This window comes from Arvicanthis niloticus, chromosome 17, assembly GCF_011762505.2.
Source record: "Arvicanthis niloticus isolate mArvNil1 chromosome 17, mArvNil1.pat.X, whole genome shotgun sequence".
NCBI classification, from domain to species: domain Eukaryota; kingdom Metazoa; phylum Chordata; class Mammalia; order Rodentia; family Muridae; genus Arvicanthis; species Arvicanthis niloticus.
The window spans coordinates 52,736,696-52,751,574 of NC_047674.1; the positions used below are offsets into that span (position 1 = coordinate 52,736,696).

Consider the following 14,879-nt stretch of genomic DNA (forward strand, 5'->3'; position numbering starts at 1 on the left):
CTGATGGCTAGAGTCTCTGCCTCCTCCTGCAAATGTAAGGCAAACTTGCAAGCACAGTGCTCACTAAGAGATACAGGATCCCTGCTGTTCTGTAGCTCTGGTACATCCTAGATGTAGACAGGAGTAAGTGTCAGACACAGATGAGAAAAGACCCAGTATACACACATAACAAAACCAAAAGAAAAAAAAGCCTTTTTATTGAAAATTAAATTCAAACTTCAAATTAATATTACAATCATGGGGGGGATGCCAAATAATTCGATTTACAGTTGCAACATACAATACAAATAGTCCCTTTGAAGTTCAGAGTAAACTCATCCACAATCATGACCTGTGGCACAAAGCAGAATTTGTACAATACGTGCATGGAAAGCAAATCTTGGGCAATAGCAATCAGAAAAATAAAAGATAAGAACGAAAGCTGTATTTACACAAAATGCTACAATTTTGTTGTTGTTCCGCAGAAACCTAAGAACAGTAGGCATATGGAAAGACATGGAATTTTATTCAGAATACCTAAGAGATAACTGTAAGTCATGGTTTTGGCTGACATGTTTTTAAAGTACTGCATTAAAAGGCAAACAATTATTTGTAAACATGAAGTAAACAGACAACGAAGAAAGTCCCCACATAGAAAAAAATTTTTTGTTTTAGATGCATCATCTTCTTTAAGAACACCACATTCAGAGCTTGGGAGAATCATCTTTTATTGTTCATTAGTCTCTCAAACACCACAGACACAACTGCTTCTTCTCCTGCTGGCTCATTCTCTGTAACTAGGTCAGTCAGTGCCTTCTCTCCTTGGAGGAGAGGGAAACCCCAACATGGCTCCTCCCTTCTGAACCTACAATGGACAGTCTCTAATGGTGTGGAGATGTTTCTCTGTTTGTTTTCTTAGGGTCTTGGTGAAGGGTGAGGGCAAACTAGTTGAATCCATTAAGTCTTTGTTACTGCCTGTGCATCATCCCCTAACCTGAAACCAAAGCCACGGGGCCCGTTAGAAACTGTGGCCTAGGTTAAAATTCTAAGACAGCTAAAGAGTAGTTTTTAATATGGCTGTGTGGCTCCCACTGTAAATGTCAGCCATGTTTGTGCTCCTTCGAGAACCGTGTCAATCTAAGCCCAGGGAAGTGGAGTGGAGGGTTGGTTAGTACACATAAACAGTTCCAGACGAGTAACAAGACATTGCTTTGGTCTTAAAACCACAAATCATACATGTGACCCAGTGCAAATGAAAAGTTTAAGAGATAAGGGAAAAGGAAGGGGGAATTTTTAAACCCTAGTCCAAAAAAAAAAAAAAAAAACACCCAAAAAACAAACAAACAAGAAACAAAAACAAAAAATAAAACCAGAAGAAAGGCTGTTCTAAGTAACGGGAGTCACCTGGTGAGGCACCTGAAAGGTGAAGAAAGCACTTGAATTTTTCCCAAATAAGGGAGGACGGAGGGAAACAGTTTTCAAAAATGTTTCTGGGTTGCTGCCTGCAGCCACTATAATAACATTTAGGCACTAACGCATCCCCTCTGGTCCCTTAATAACTGTATTGTAAACTTGAAGAAGCCCTTTAACGTTAAAAAAATAATGTACAAATATAGTGCCTTTAAAAAAAAATTAAATAGGGTGCAGCTGGCACCGATGGTAACATTTTCATGTCGATTAATGAAAACTGAAACGTGTAACCAGACACTGGCCTTTGTAAATGCTGCTGAAATAGGCATCAGACAAACACGTGGACCGTGGTGTGCTTCCAGCTACCACACACAAACAATAAATAGCATCAGTTACAATTTCTATCTTAAGAAACACAAAGGTGGCCTGACTATCTGCGTATACTTGGTACACACAACCTTTAGAAGGTGAAGTGTTTTGCTTTGGTGCAGAGTGGGTTTCTTCCCCCCTCAGTTCGTATCAGAAGGAGTCAGGATAAATTCTGGGGAAAACACAGGTTGAAGGCACACATAGGTTGCCATCTGCAACCTGGACTGTCCTGCACTGGGACAAAGGTCAACCTGAGAAGGAGCAGAGGTCAAGGGGATTTAGGGGTTCAAGGCAAAAGCCTGCAGAACTCTTAGAATGACTGAGGATTCAAATGAAGGTGACCCCCACCCCAATCTAGCCCCCCCCCACACACACACAAACACTTGTGCAGGAGGAATGCTGGGATTGGCCTGGTGATGTCATTGAATGACCCCTGGCTTAGATTAGGGAGTCCCACTCGGACTGGCCACAAGGTGCCAGGAATAATGCATCTTCCTAGGTGGGCTGGGTCTCAAATTCACACACAATGGCAGACACCAATTGGTTTGTGGCCTTCTCTGCTTTTTTTTTCTTTTTTCTTTTTGGCCCTCCCTAGTGAGAGCTCTAATATCAAAGGCCTCCTGGGGGTCCCCACAGGCTCTGTGTCTACTGACATCAGCTACCCGTTGCTACTTCAGCTGATCAGCCTCCCTAGGACAGTGACTTCATTCTACTTTTTGGAAAGCTGCTGGCAGACCTCCTTGGGTAAGGCACTCTTGGGTTCCCCTGAATGGCTGTGTGGTAAGGCTGGTAGGTGCAGACTCCTAATGTGTCTGTATTCTTAGGCTGTACATGCCGTGATTGAGCCTTTACCACAGCAGACTAGGCCCTCAGCCACACTGCCTGCAATTTAAAGTTTTGCTCAACTCTGAGACCACAGAACACTCTTCTGCAGTTCAACCAATCATGTGTGCTTGGCTTTTTAATATGACAAGAGTCATAATGGCCACCCCCACCCCAACCCCCAAGTGAAGAAATTAGGAAACCACATGTCTCCAGCATTTCATGCTAGTAAAGGGGCCGCATTAAGTGTTAAAGGACCACGGGGCTCTGGGTGGTTTTTGTTTTGTTTTGGTTTTAATCCCTAATTATTGCTTTTAAAGGCAAAGCTGTGTCAAAGGCAATCAAACACCTGAAAGAAAGAAAGAAACATAGCATTTCCTTCATACATCATGAAAACAAACTACATCTAAAATATTTGGAGATGGGAGTTATCTTCAAAATAAATCACATTATGCCTGAAGGAATTGAAATTGCTTAGCAATATTTCCGACATGGCTCTAGCCCACTGAAGAAACTTGTTATTTAAAAAGAAGCACTTTTAGAGACCGAAGTCAACATAGCATTTACACTAAGAAATGTTCCAAATGTCCAAATGTCATTAAATAATTATAAATATATCTTTAAAGTTATATGACCATTCACGTTAGCAAGTTACTTCAGATTTTACACATATTCATAATTTAAAAAAGAAAAAAGAAAAACAAATAACACACAGCCAACTCAAACATTATATCATTATGGCTATAGTAAGGTATTTGCCATTTTCAGTTTTGCATAAAAGGAGAAGCAGAAGGAGTGGGGGAGGGGAATGGGATTTCTTTTTGGTTAAATGCAGGAAGTAAGGGAGTATAAAAAAGTAAAATAAAATAATCTGTCCTGATCAGTATTTTTGAAGTCACTTTCTTAGAATAGAAAAAAAAGTGAACTCAAAAGTTCAAATGAGTCCCTGTAGCAAGTCTGAAGGAAACTATGGAACAGGTGTTCAGAGTGGACAGCAGTGAGAGCAGCCACGCTGCCTCTCGTCCCTTTCTGAGTGGACCACATCTGGCTTTTTGTAAGCTGGTCTGCAGAGTGCACCGGCCTCCACATAGCAGAGGCGTGTGGTTTCAAAGCACAGGGAGGAAGTGGCTCTTCTTTCTCCTGGACCCAGAGTCCACCTCTCTGAATTGGCTTGGGAACAAGGTCACTTACGAAAACAGACCAGACAACATCTTTGACAGTTTGTTCCTTGGTAAAGGGGACATCTTAAATAGTAAACAATATGAAACCCAGTTATGACTCTCCCCACCCTCTTAGGGTTGCAAGACCATGACCAGGGAGTGAATGAGAAATCTTCTAGATAGCTAATCAATATACATATATAGGCACTCTCTTTATATATGTATATATTAACACATGTGGGATGTGGCCCCTGCATGCCACTGGGCCATGGTTGACAAATTTCAATATGGCCGCCAAACAGACTCATCCATTCTGCCGCTAGAATTCAAAACAGTTGGGGAACTGCTGTGGCTTCCGTCAGCGTCAACACCATCATTCTGGTTAGGCAAATTTGGATTTAATAGCGTGCTGCCATTCGAGGTGGTAGTGCATGGCGGGACCATCCTGGAAGGAGACCGGTCTCCCCCGGGGACCACTGGGAACTGATAGGAAGCTGACGAGGTCCCATAGTAGAGATACGGAGTACTGCTGGTCTGGAAGGGTCCGCTCTGGCTTTGGGAAGAGCCGGGGTAGGGTGGTGGCAGGTACGTGTGGTAGTGAGTGGTGGCGGACATGCCGAGGGACATGCCTGACGTGACTGGCGGGGTGTAAGTAAAGGTGGCTGGGTAGTGCATTCGTGGGTTGGAGAAGCGGCTCTCAGTGAGGGATGAAATGCTTGGGAACTGCCTGGGGTCTGAAAAAGGGCCCAGTTCTGAAGCACCTAAAAATTACAACAGAAGATGGGGAGGGAAAAATCTGTAAATATCAATTAAAATGATAGAAACGTTACAAGATTTTAAAAAATTAAATAAAAAGCAGAAGAGGAAACTTGAGCTTTCTCCCAAGGAACAGCAAGTCACACACAGATTTTCAAATGCACTGCTCACCTCACTAAAGACTTGTTCACCTTACAGTCTCAATGGTATTTATCCTTAACTTCTCCACACCCAGAGAGTCCCCAAGGGCTTTCACAAGCAAAAATGCACTAGGCCCTGTGTGGAAGCCAACCCAACTCCAGGCACTGGATCACTGCCAGACGTTTAAGGCTGGATCTTCATTGATTCCCACTCCCCATCCTTTTGTTTCTTATTACACCCCGGATATCTGAAGTGAAACTTTTACTAAATCAGACCAAATGGCTTTTCCTAACTCAGTGTAAAAAATAAACCCAAAGTAATAGGATTGACTATTGTTCCCCTTTGGCAGGGCTTTTTTGCTAAGAAAAGTGCACCAAACAGATTCCTTTAACATAGTCTTACTATTTCTTTTAACCTTTAAGAGAATTTAAACTCTTATTATAATCGTCATCTTAGTCACAGTGAAATCAAAGCAGATTTCAGTAATCTAACACTATCTAGCTTTTCTGGGGGTGTCAAGGAGAATCTAGCCCTCAGAAATTCTCCCTTGACTCATAAACTAGATAAGAAGGTATCGAGAGGGAGGGTGGAGGATGGGGTGGAGGGATGTGGTGAGGACCTTGACAGTCAGAGCACTGATGAGTGGTATGGGACCTGATTTAGGCCAGGTACCCATAGCAGCTTTCCTTAGGGCCTAATGCCTAGGAGAGACTAGCCAGAGAGGCTCCCTGCCGGCTCCCTGTCCCCTGCACTGGAGTGAGCCCTGGGGCCTTCACAGCTTAGAGGCAGAGATGGATGCCCACTAGAACTTTCACAAGCTATCATCAGTGATTCCTTAGGAGATACCTCTACTGTCTAACTCCTGAAAGCCTGGCTAGAGACTTTGCACATGGAGACTAGTTTTCTGAAATGGATAAGACTCACAGCTGTGATCTTGGGGTTGACTATAATTTTCTAGAATTGACAGAATTATAAGCCCCTTTGTTACATCCATATTTTCATGATGAGTCTGTGATGTCTTAGGTTCTCCCATCTGCCTCTGCTACAGGTTTTAGCTATAAGAGAAAGTGCTGGGCAAATCTTGACGACCATAACTGTCCCTCAGCCCAATCTGTACTCAAACCTTCTCTGACAGCCCGCTGTGTGTCTTGAAAGGGTCTGTCAAAGGGTAGGAGTGTTTGTTAAAATGCACATTGTTTATAATCTTCATCATACACTGGGATTCAGTGTGTGAAATGCATTTGTCGTACATAGTGACTGCTTTAAAGCAACATAACAATTAAAACCTTTTGTCTCACAAACCAGAAGACAGTAGCCATAAGACAGCCCAGCCCCAGCCCTGCCCAGCCCTGCCCAGCCCTGCCCAGCCCTGCCCAGTCCAGCCCAGCCCAGCCCAGCCCAGCCCAGCCCAGCCCAGCCCTGCCCAGCCCAGCCCAGCCCAGCAATTGTGAAAAGTCTCACCTGCCTGGCTCTTCTTACTGAGAGAGGAAGGCCAGAGGCAGAAGTCAGAGGTGGCAGTGTCATCATCTGGAAAATGAGGGGATGAACTCTAAGTTCCCTTCCAGCTCTAGGATTGACATCTGGTCTATGTCATTAATTCCAAGGCAGGAGGAGAAATAAGGGCCTTGGGGGCATGGGGGGGGGGAGGGTGTTCCCATCCCTCACTAGTGCCTTCCCAGGATCCCCAGGCCCATTTGCAGAAGGTGGACAGCAAATGATCTGCCTCCAACACCAAAAGCAAACACTTTAAAGATGACAGACTAAAACGCATGCAGCCGGCCACTTTGCGGTCTGCTTCTTATAAACCCCTCCTTCCTTGACTGGCCTCTCCCTCACCCGTCCCATACCCCTAAATGAAATTCTGACAAGGAGGTGGAAATAAAATAGAGACAGTGGCAGACTCAGACATAGGAGCAGATGAGAGTACCCGCCTCCCTGCCCTGTGTTTATGGGCTGCCTCAAACAGGACCCCAAGCAGAGGCCACAGGTGGTCCTCAGCAGCCCTCTTGCCCCCCAGCATCTAGGTGAAGTTGAGGGGCTGCCTAATAGATACAGGCAGGCCCCTTCCATGTGCATTAAGTTCAATCCCCAGGGCATGTGAAGAAAGCCAGAATAGCACGAGTAATTTAAAACGGAAAGAAGCCACACTTACAATGTCAACATTTACCCTTCCAGGAAGCACAGGCACACACAGATAGACACGTTGATTTTTTTTTTTTTAAGGCTTCTAACGTGTATTTATTTTCCCTTAAAACTATGTTTTAAGAATAATTAACATTCCATATGGTTTCACTTATTTTGATGCAGAAATCTCATTAAAAGACTTTAGGGGGCGGGGGGGGAGCCCTGCTAGTAAACTCTGATACGGCTTTGTGTTTCTTCTTACCACACACACCTATGTCTTAGTTGCTACATTTTGCTGATGTTTTGATTACTCAGCGGGATATGCCAAGATCGTGGTAGCTTTGGGGCTGAGAGATGTTAACTAACACAAGCTGACAATCATCTTTCAGTGGATGAGCTCTGCTTGGGTTCATTTCTCTTAATGGAAACAATGGAATAAGTGTCTACTGGGGTTCAAGTATCTAAGTAGTCACTTCTAGTCATTTGAGACGGTCGTGTGTTGAGGATCAACTTCTTGAATGAGTGAACTAAAGTAGAAGAGACTCTGTAATCTACGAAGACTAGCATTTCTCTGGAATCTGCTCAGTCACTTTATGCTAATGTGCATTACTTCTGAAGCAAACTGTAGTGTGTTGGGGCATGAAGAAATAATAAGAAACTGTCCCGTGTGGTGGGCAGATGGGAGGGATCCCAATAGAAACCTCAGGTTATGTATAACCATTGTTTCAGAAGGATGAAATGCAGCTACGTTGTCTCTCCCTGAATGGGTCTTCATGTGAGCCTGTGAGCGGGCTGTACAAGTGCTGCAGTGTGTCAGACCTGCTCCCTTTTGGGTGTTTTTGACAATGACACTCTTCCTTTCTGTTACAGCCACAAACATTTTTTAAAAAGTTAAGAACCAATACAGAATTGACTATGGAAAATGTCAATTCAACTTGTTTTTTTACAAAAAAATACCCATAAGATAAAACCCCAGAGAGTTCTAGAAGTACTTGTACACCATCTAATTTGTGCATGCAAATATGACTCTATCTAATTTGCATATGCAAACATGACTGTCTAATTTGAATATGTGAATAAGCCCTCAACCTCACCCCCCCAACCCTGCTTCAATGACAAGCCTGTAGTCTCAGGACAACCCAAAGCCATCCTAAAGCTCCCAGCTACTGAATAAATCAAGCTAAGGTCATTCTCTTTGCTGTTGCCCACAGATGATCTTGTCTGTGCACAAAGCACATTAAACTGTGCTGAAAATGGAAACTGAGGGTTCTACCATCCACGTGAGGTCTTCTGGATCTAATGATTTTTAAGTGAACCTGTTGAGAGGACATAAACTGTAATTCCCAGGACTAAGGAGATTATGGTAAGACTATGGCATCTTTGAGGCCAACCTCGACTACTTAGTGAGCTCCAGGCTCACGGCAGGCTGGGGCTGCAGGGCTGAGATGCCTATCTCAAAACAAAATCAAAGTTTCAAAATGGCATCTCACTGTGCCTTGGGGGCTGGCAGGAGTTAGTGAAACCCCAGGATGACGCTAGTTTGACTCACCACAGGGACGGAGTGACACTGTACAGTAAACTTGAAAGCCATGACAGGGAGGGAACTGTGACACTTTGTTGAATTTTTTGGATAAATTAAAAATGACTTCCATAAAACTTCGTACTTATCACTTTCTGCTATGTCCCCTGATCTCCCATGAGCTTCCCTCTGCTGGTCAAACACTGATGGGAAAGTCAAATGGACTGTCATTTAAACTACATCTGACAACTAGGAAAGCTGAAGTCCAGAGAAGAGCCATTCACACAGTCACCATCTCCACACAGTGAAGGAGACAGAGCTAGTCTGCACCCACCCTTTGGTTTCTAAGACAGGACAGACGTCTACATTATCCTTTACCCTCAAGGAATCTGGCTGAACTCACCACATCCCCTTCCCCATTCTTCTCACTATACTTGTCTAAAGGGAAATTATTTAAGTAGACTCTTGGTATCTCAGTGTCACCCCAATGATAATTACTAGTTTGGGGGAACCCTCTTAATGCTCCACTTTGGAAACATTGTCGATCTAATCTGTTAACAGCAACGAGTTTCAGTTGCTCAGGGTACAAGAAGGATGGGGTCAGGGTCAAGGGGTCAAGGTCAAGAGCTCTGATCTCCTGGGTTCCTGCAGATGTGCTTCATTCCCAGCTGCTGTCTCCACTCCCAGCCACAACTAGACAGCTTTCAGACAAATGTAGCTTCGATAAGGGAGAGCTGAAAGAGCCGTGCTCCTGAAAACAGCAGCAGCCGTGGCCACCGCCTCTCAAGCACTGAGACATACTGGGAAGAGTACATTAATAAAATGCCCATGAGGTCCAAATAAAAACAAAACCAAGGGTAAAAGTAAGAACACTACCTCTCCCTGCAAGGTCTGTAAGAGGAAAGAGGCCAGGCTGATTCTCTACCTAGTCAGGTTTCTGGGAGTCTTCAGAGAAGGGGAAAGTGTGTAAACCCAGACACGGGGGATACAAGAGAGCCTCTGGACTTGGCTTTTCAGGCCTCTAATCCTTACAACAGGTCTTTCATTCATTGCTACTTACGCTGGCTCATGTCTGCCTCACAATTAAAGACAGCTGTTGAAGGCACAGATCTCTCATCAGAGCTTGCTAATGGGATAATCAGACATTCTTTTTAAATAAAAAATATTTACCTCCCTCTCTCTCTCTCTCTCTCTCTCTCTCTCTCTCTCTCTCTCTCTCTCTGTGTGTGTGTGTGTGTGTGTGTGTGTGTGTGTGTGTGTGTGTGTGTGTCTGTGTGTCTGTGTATTCTATACATGTGCAGATACCCATAAAGGCTGAAAGAGGCCATTGGCACTGAACCATTTCTCTGGTCCCTCTCCCCCGTTTTGAAGTACAGGGGATCAAACCTACCAAGGTGCTAGACAAGTAGTCTACCACAGAGCTCCAGCCCAGGAGCTAATAATCTCCATTTCTAAGCCCTACCTTTAAGATACATTTATCATTTAGGATGCCTTCACTAAATAGCTGTTGCTTGGAAACAGGCAAGAGGTCTTTATAATAAACAGAACCTGGACTTTAAGGATAATGGAGGAATTACTTGTCAGCAAGGGGCATCAACAGGGAAACTGGGCACGTTAGCTTCCCCACTAAATATTTAGTAGAACCAACAGGACCCAGCAGAAAGAGGCAAGGGCAGAAGAAATAAAAAGGGCCTTGAATCTAACTGAACCTACACTGGCACGCTCGGAGCCCGTCCTTGCATGTAAGGACATCGTTTTGCAGCGCGGAAGACCAGCAGAGGTGTTAACTTCAGCGGTATGTTAGGGCTGGTTACACGGCAGGAGCTTTTGCTTCAGCAAATTTCAAATAAAGCTCACGAACTTTTTTTTATTAGCGCGAGACGTCCTTCCTGGGAAGACAGACCACACAAGACCTACGCAAGGCTGCTGTCTTCTGGTAGTGCGCAGGCTTCTTCCGCTCCAACGCTCTGGCTGCTCATCCCCAACCCCACTGCCTGCTTACATAACAACCTCCTCTCGGTTCCCTTCCGACAACACTCATTTCCTACGCCACTTTCCTGAGCCCTTGCTGGAGACTCCACTGACTTATTAGCTGTTTCTCGGTCTGCTCTCTCCAACCAGAGTCAGCTTTGGACAGCAGAAGATTTAGTTTCCTCTCACATGCCTGGTACAATTGTAAGAGCTTCAAATGAGAAAAATATGTGGGCAGTTGGAGGAAAAACAAGTAAATGAACGAACATAAGCATCAGCACCCCAGTGACAGGGCCAGTGCAGTCACAACACAGAGAAAGAGCAAGCCTCAGAAGCACTGGGTGGGGGCTGGGGAGGTGGCTCAGCAGTTAAAGTGTTCAGTGTAGCTCCAGCTCAAGGGATCAGGTACACCCTGGCCTTAAGGGCACCGGCACAGATATAATGCACACATAGCCATGCAATTTACATATAAATGGAAGTAATAAATACATTTTTTAACAAGCTGCAGGTGGCTAATGTCTGTTGTCTCAGGACTCCAGAGGCTGGGGCATATGGAAGATCAGTTCAGAAGATACAACACAGTGAGTCTGAGGCCAGCTTAGGCTGGCGACATAGGAAGATGTTGTCTTAACAAACGATAAAAATATTACATAAAAAAGAAGCATTAAGCAATGTTGCCATTAAATCCAAAATGTAATTTAAGCACACTACATACCCAAAACCTTGCTAAATGCTCTTTTTAATGGACACAAAGACATTCTCAGCCCTCATCAAGTCACCTCACCTCAGACTTCAGAGAAAGCACCCATCCAGCAACATTTGCCACTCAGAAACAGATGTCCCTGTTTTATTAGCGATCTGTCCCTTCCTTCCTGACACCCACTCTACCCAAGAGCCAGTATGCATGCATCTCCATACTGGCAAGACCTTGGGGAAGAGATGAAACAGGGAAACGGGGAGAGTCAGAGCAGTCATGCGTGCCCTTCCAGACATTTGGCACACTTGTCCCTGCCCATGAGCCTGGGTCCATCACGGCCATTCAAGTCATGGTATGTTTGGAGTCAGTAAGGTAATGGGGGTAAAACCTGAATCTCTCTGAACATCTGCACTTGTGTAAACAGCCAGCATTTCAAAGTCATTAATCACCATTGATGAAGTTGCTCAAAGGTACAAGCATTTGCCTAGCTTGTGAACAGACCTATGCTCCATAGCTAGAATGGGGGTGGGGCGGGGGAGGGAAAGAAAAGTTAAAGAGAATGAAGCATAGATGATTTTGACAGATAAAAAATGAGAGTCTGAGACAACAGGGACTCCAAAGTGTCCTCCAGTCACAGACCCAACATCCCTCTCTCCATCCCCACCGCTCCTCTGCCACCTGATAAGACAAAAAGTGATCTTGGGAAGGGCCCAGGATCTGCCTGGAGCTTCCTTAGATCTGCATTCTGAGGAAACACAGTGGAAAGGGGAATTCTTTCACTCCCATCTCTTCCTTTGTAAGCTAAAGAGGAAGAATTTTAAAACCAGAGCTGATCATCCCTCAGCCAAGTTCAAGCAGCTCTGGCCCCGCTGCTGAGGCGCCCGAGCTGCTGTGCAAAGGTGTGAAGACGGTGAGCCTCTGTGCACACCAACAGTCGTTTCCACATATCCTGCCCTTCTGCTGCTCTGCATGAGTGCTTCCTGTGGACGGGACACAAACTTGGGGCTCTCGGGTGAGTTTGGCTGTGGCTACCCCACATAGGGTTCCCAGAGCAAGGCAAGTACCAACTGCAGAACTCAGGGCCAGGAGAAGAACACCCACTTCCCATGGAGTATAAATTTGTACTACTTTCTTATCATGCACACCTGAGATATTTGTGTCCATAAATACTACCAAGTCATTTAAATGAAAACATGGTCATTGGCATTAAGGTTGTTTTTAGATAGATATTTTTACTTAAAAAAAAAAAAAGAGCAAATTAACATAGCCATGGTGGAAATCAGTTTGGAGATTTCTTTCAAAACAACAACAACAAAAACAACCTATGACCCAGCTTCCTCTCTCTCTCCTCAGTGTATACCCAGAGAACTCCGTATCTTACTATACTTCATGTTAACTGCTGCCTTATTCACTAGACCAAAGAACTGGAATCAACCTAGTTGTCCCTCAAAAGATGAACAGATAATGAAAATCTGAAAATATCTATATAGAGATAGGTATATTTAATATATATGATAGAAACACTACTTAACACATATATGGCATTATATATATATATATGTATATATATATATTTTATATATATTATATAATGGAATACTACTTAACTCTAAAAAAATGAAATTTAAATTTGTGAGAAAATGTATGGAATGTATATTATTAAGTAAGATCACATGATCTCAAAAAGAAACTGCACTTTCAGCCTCTCACAAGTGGGATATAGCCAATAATATATGTATATATGGAAACAAATATGCACATGGCTACAGGAAACATGGAGAAACAAGATAACATAAAATGAAGAGGATGAGGAGGGACCAGATGCAGGTAATGGGCATGAGTTATAAAAGAAAATACAAAGCTGATTGGTTTTCTAGGTCTAATTCTATCTTGGTTTTGTTTGTTTGCTTGTTTGCTTGTTTGCTTTGTTTTGTTTTGTTGATGGTGGATAAGTGCATAAAACAGATTCAATAATAAAAGTGTAAAATTTAATTTACAGCTTCCATTCTGAATGCTAATTCTAACTATATAAAAGCTTATTACGTTGTATAGACTTTGGGTCTGGCTAATTTTAGTGTGTGATATTTTTACTTATTTGCAAAGTTTTTTATAATAAGGTTTATTTTTAAATGTCAATTTGTTACTTGAAAAAAGAAATCATATTAAGAAAATGAACTCGTGTGAGTGTGCGTGTGTGTCTTCTCTCTCATGTGTCTGTCTTGTATACATATGTGTGTTTGTGTGTGTCTTCTCTTTCTCTCATGTGTGTGCAAGTGGGTACATGTATAAGTGTGTGTGTGCACAGGTGTGTGTGCACAGGTGTGTGTAGATGGATATGCATGTTTATAGGCAGATACCAGAGACTGACTCTCAGCGTCGTCTTCATCACTCTCTGCTTTATGTTTTGAGACAGAGTCTCCCTGTAAACATGGAACTTATCAATGTGGCTGGGTTGGTCTGCCAGTAAGCTCAAGGGATCCACCAGTTTCTACCTCCCCCAGAGCTGACTTTCACATGGGTGCTTGGGATCTGAACCCAGGTCCTCATGCTTCAAAGGCAGGATTTTTCCAAGTGAATCTTCCCGTCCATCCTTCCTTTAGATACTCTACAGCACATAATGGAAAGGCAAGCGCTTCAAAAATACTGCTGGGCAAATAGACATCAACTTGGTCTCCAGAAGGCGTGATCCAAGAATCAATTTTAGATTTACATAAAATATTACTCTGCATCCTTCACACTGAGACTTTAAAGGGATTTTATATCAGTTGTCTCTGAATTGATCCCTTCATACTAAACATGACTAAGCAGAACAACACTGGACTTCGCTTCTTCCCCTAATAATTAGAAAAACACGCCCTTTGGGGGAATGTAGAAGACCATGCTAAAGGAAACATCAGAATGAGAAATAGAGCCAATATTTAAGACAATAAAATGACTAATAAGCTCTGTAGTTTTATACACACACACACAGAGAGAGAGAGAGAGAGAGAGAGAGAGAGAGAGAGCCTCAAATCTCCAGTATAAATATTTGTTTTTAATGTTGTAATAATCTGTACTATCCACAGCATACTCACAAAATCAGACAGGCCAGCACATCCTAAGGCTAAGAAAGTCTATGACACTGGAGGAAGGAGAGGGGGCAAGAGCAGGGACTCTGGAAATCTCCAGAAACAGCAACTACTCCTTAAACCCACCCCGGTTTTAAGGATATTGCTGGAATAATATACTTCCGCTATGTGAAAGGGAAAGGGGACAGACGTAAAAGATTGTGTGAGCTTGTATGTATCCAGGGACCCAGAGCAAAGGAGAAGGAAGAAGCCAAGGGCTGTGAGGGTGGAAAAGAGGGACCAGGAAGAGGGGGAACGATCTTGCTAGGCCTTGATTAGGAACATTTTAAAGGAAGGGTGGATAGTCTTTGAAACCAGATCCGCTGCAGGAAGGAGGCCAGCACCCAGGACACCCTGTCTTTCAGAAGGGGCCACCCACGGTGCCGCGAGTCATATGACTGCTCTGTCACATCCTGAAGCCATTTCCAGCCCATGCACACGTCTGTGCTCCCATTTAGAGAGGATGGGATATATTGGGAACACACATATGGAAACACTTTCAGAGAATCAGTTTCCATGAAATTCATAATGAGCCAAGTGGCTTCAGATGTGGCTGCGTTCCTCCGATTAGCCAGGAAAAAAAAAGAGGAGGGAAAAAGGAGGGAAAAGGGGGCTAATCCACCCTTTCAGACCCTATTTCAGTTTCAGAAAAATTAAAAACCACTAATGAGTCATGGCTACGAAAACATGGAGCCAGGATTAAAATGGGAGAAACTATGAAAACAAGGCGAAGAGGCTGGAACGCAGTAGTCTTTCCCCCTGAAAAGAACAGCTTTCATATCGTAATCTTATCTTGAATCTGGGGCGGCCTTCCTGTGATGGTA

General features: G+C 43.7%; 1 protein-coding gene across 10 annotated transcripts in view; it reads right to left on the bottom strand.

Annotated features, from left to right (window-relative positions):
• The window catches only part of Runx2 (RUNX family transcription factor 2), a 314,966-nt gene that overhangs the window by 108,540 nt on the left and 191,547 nt on the right, over nt 1–14,879 (bottom strand). For 4 of the 10 annotated variants that reach the window (XM_034521562.2, XM_034521563.2, XM_034521565.2 and 1 more), the window contains 2 exons: nt 6,099–6,164; nt 181–4,501 (listed from right to left, as the gene is read on the bottom strand). The exons of 4 other annotated variants lie outside the window; for them this stretch is intronic. In XM_034521562.2, coding sequence (XP_034377453.2) covers nt 4,023–4,501; nt 6,099–6,164 — 545 coding nt within the window. In that variant the 3' untranslated portion in view covers nt 181–4,022. Of the gene's footprint in view, nt 1–180; nt 4,502–6,098; nt 6,165–14,879 lie in introns of those variants that run through there. 2 more of the 10 variants (XM_076915252.1, XM_076915250.1) reach the window with 1 other exon arrangement.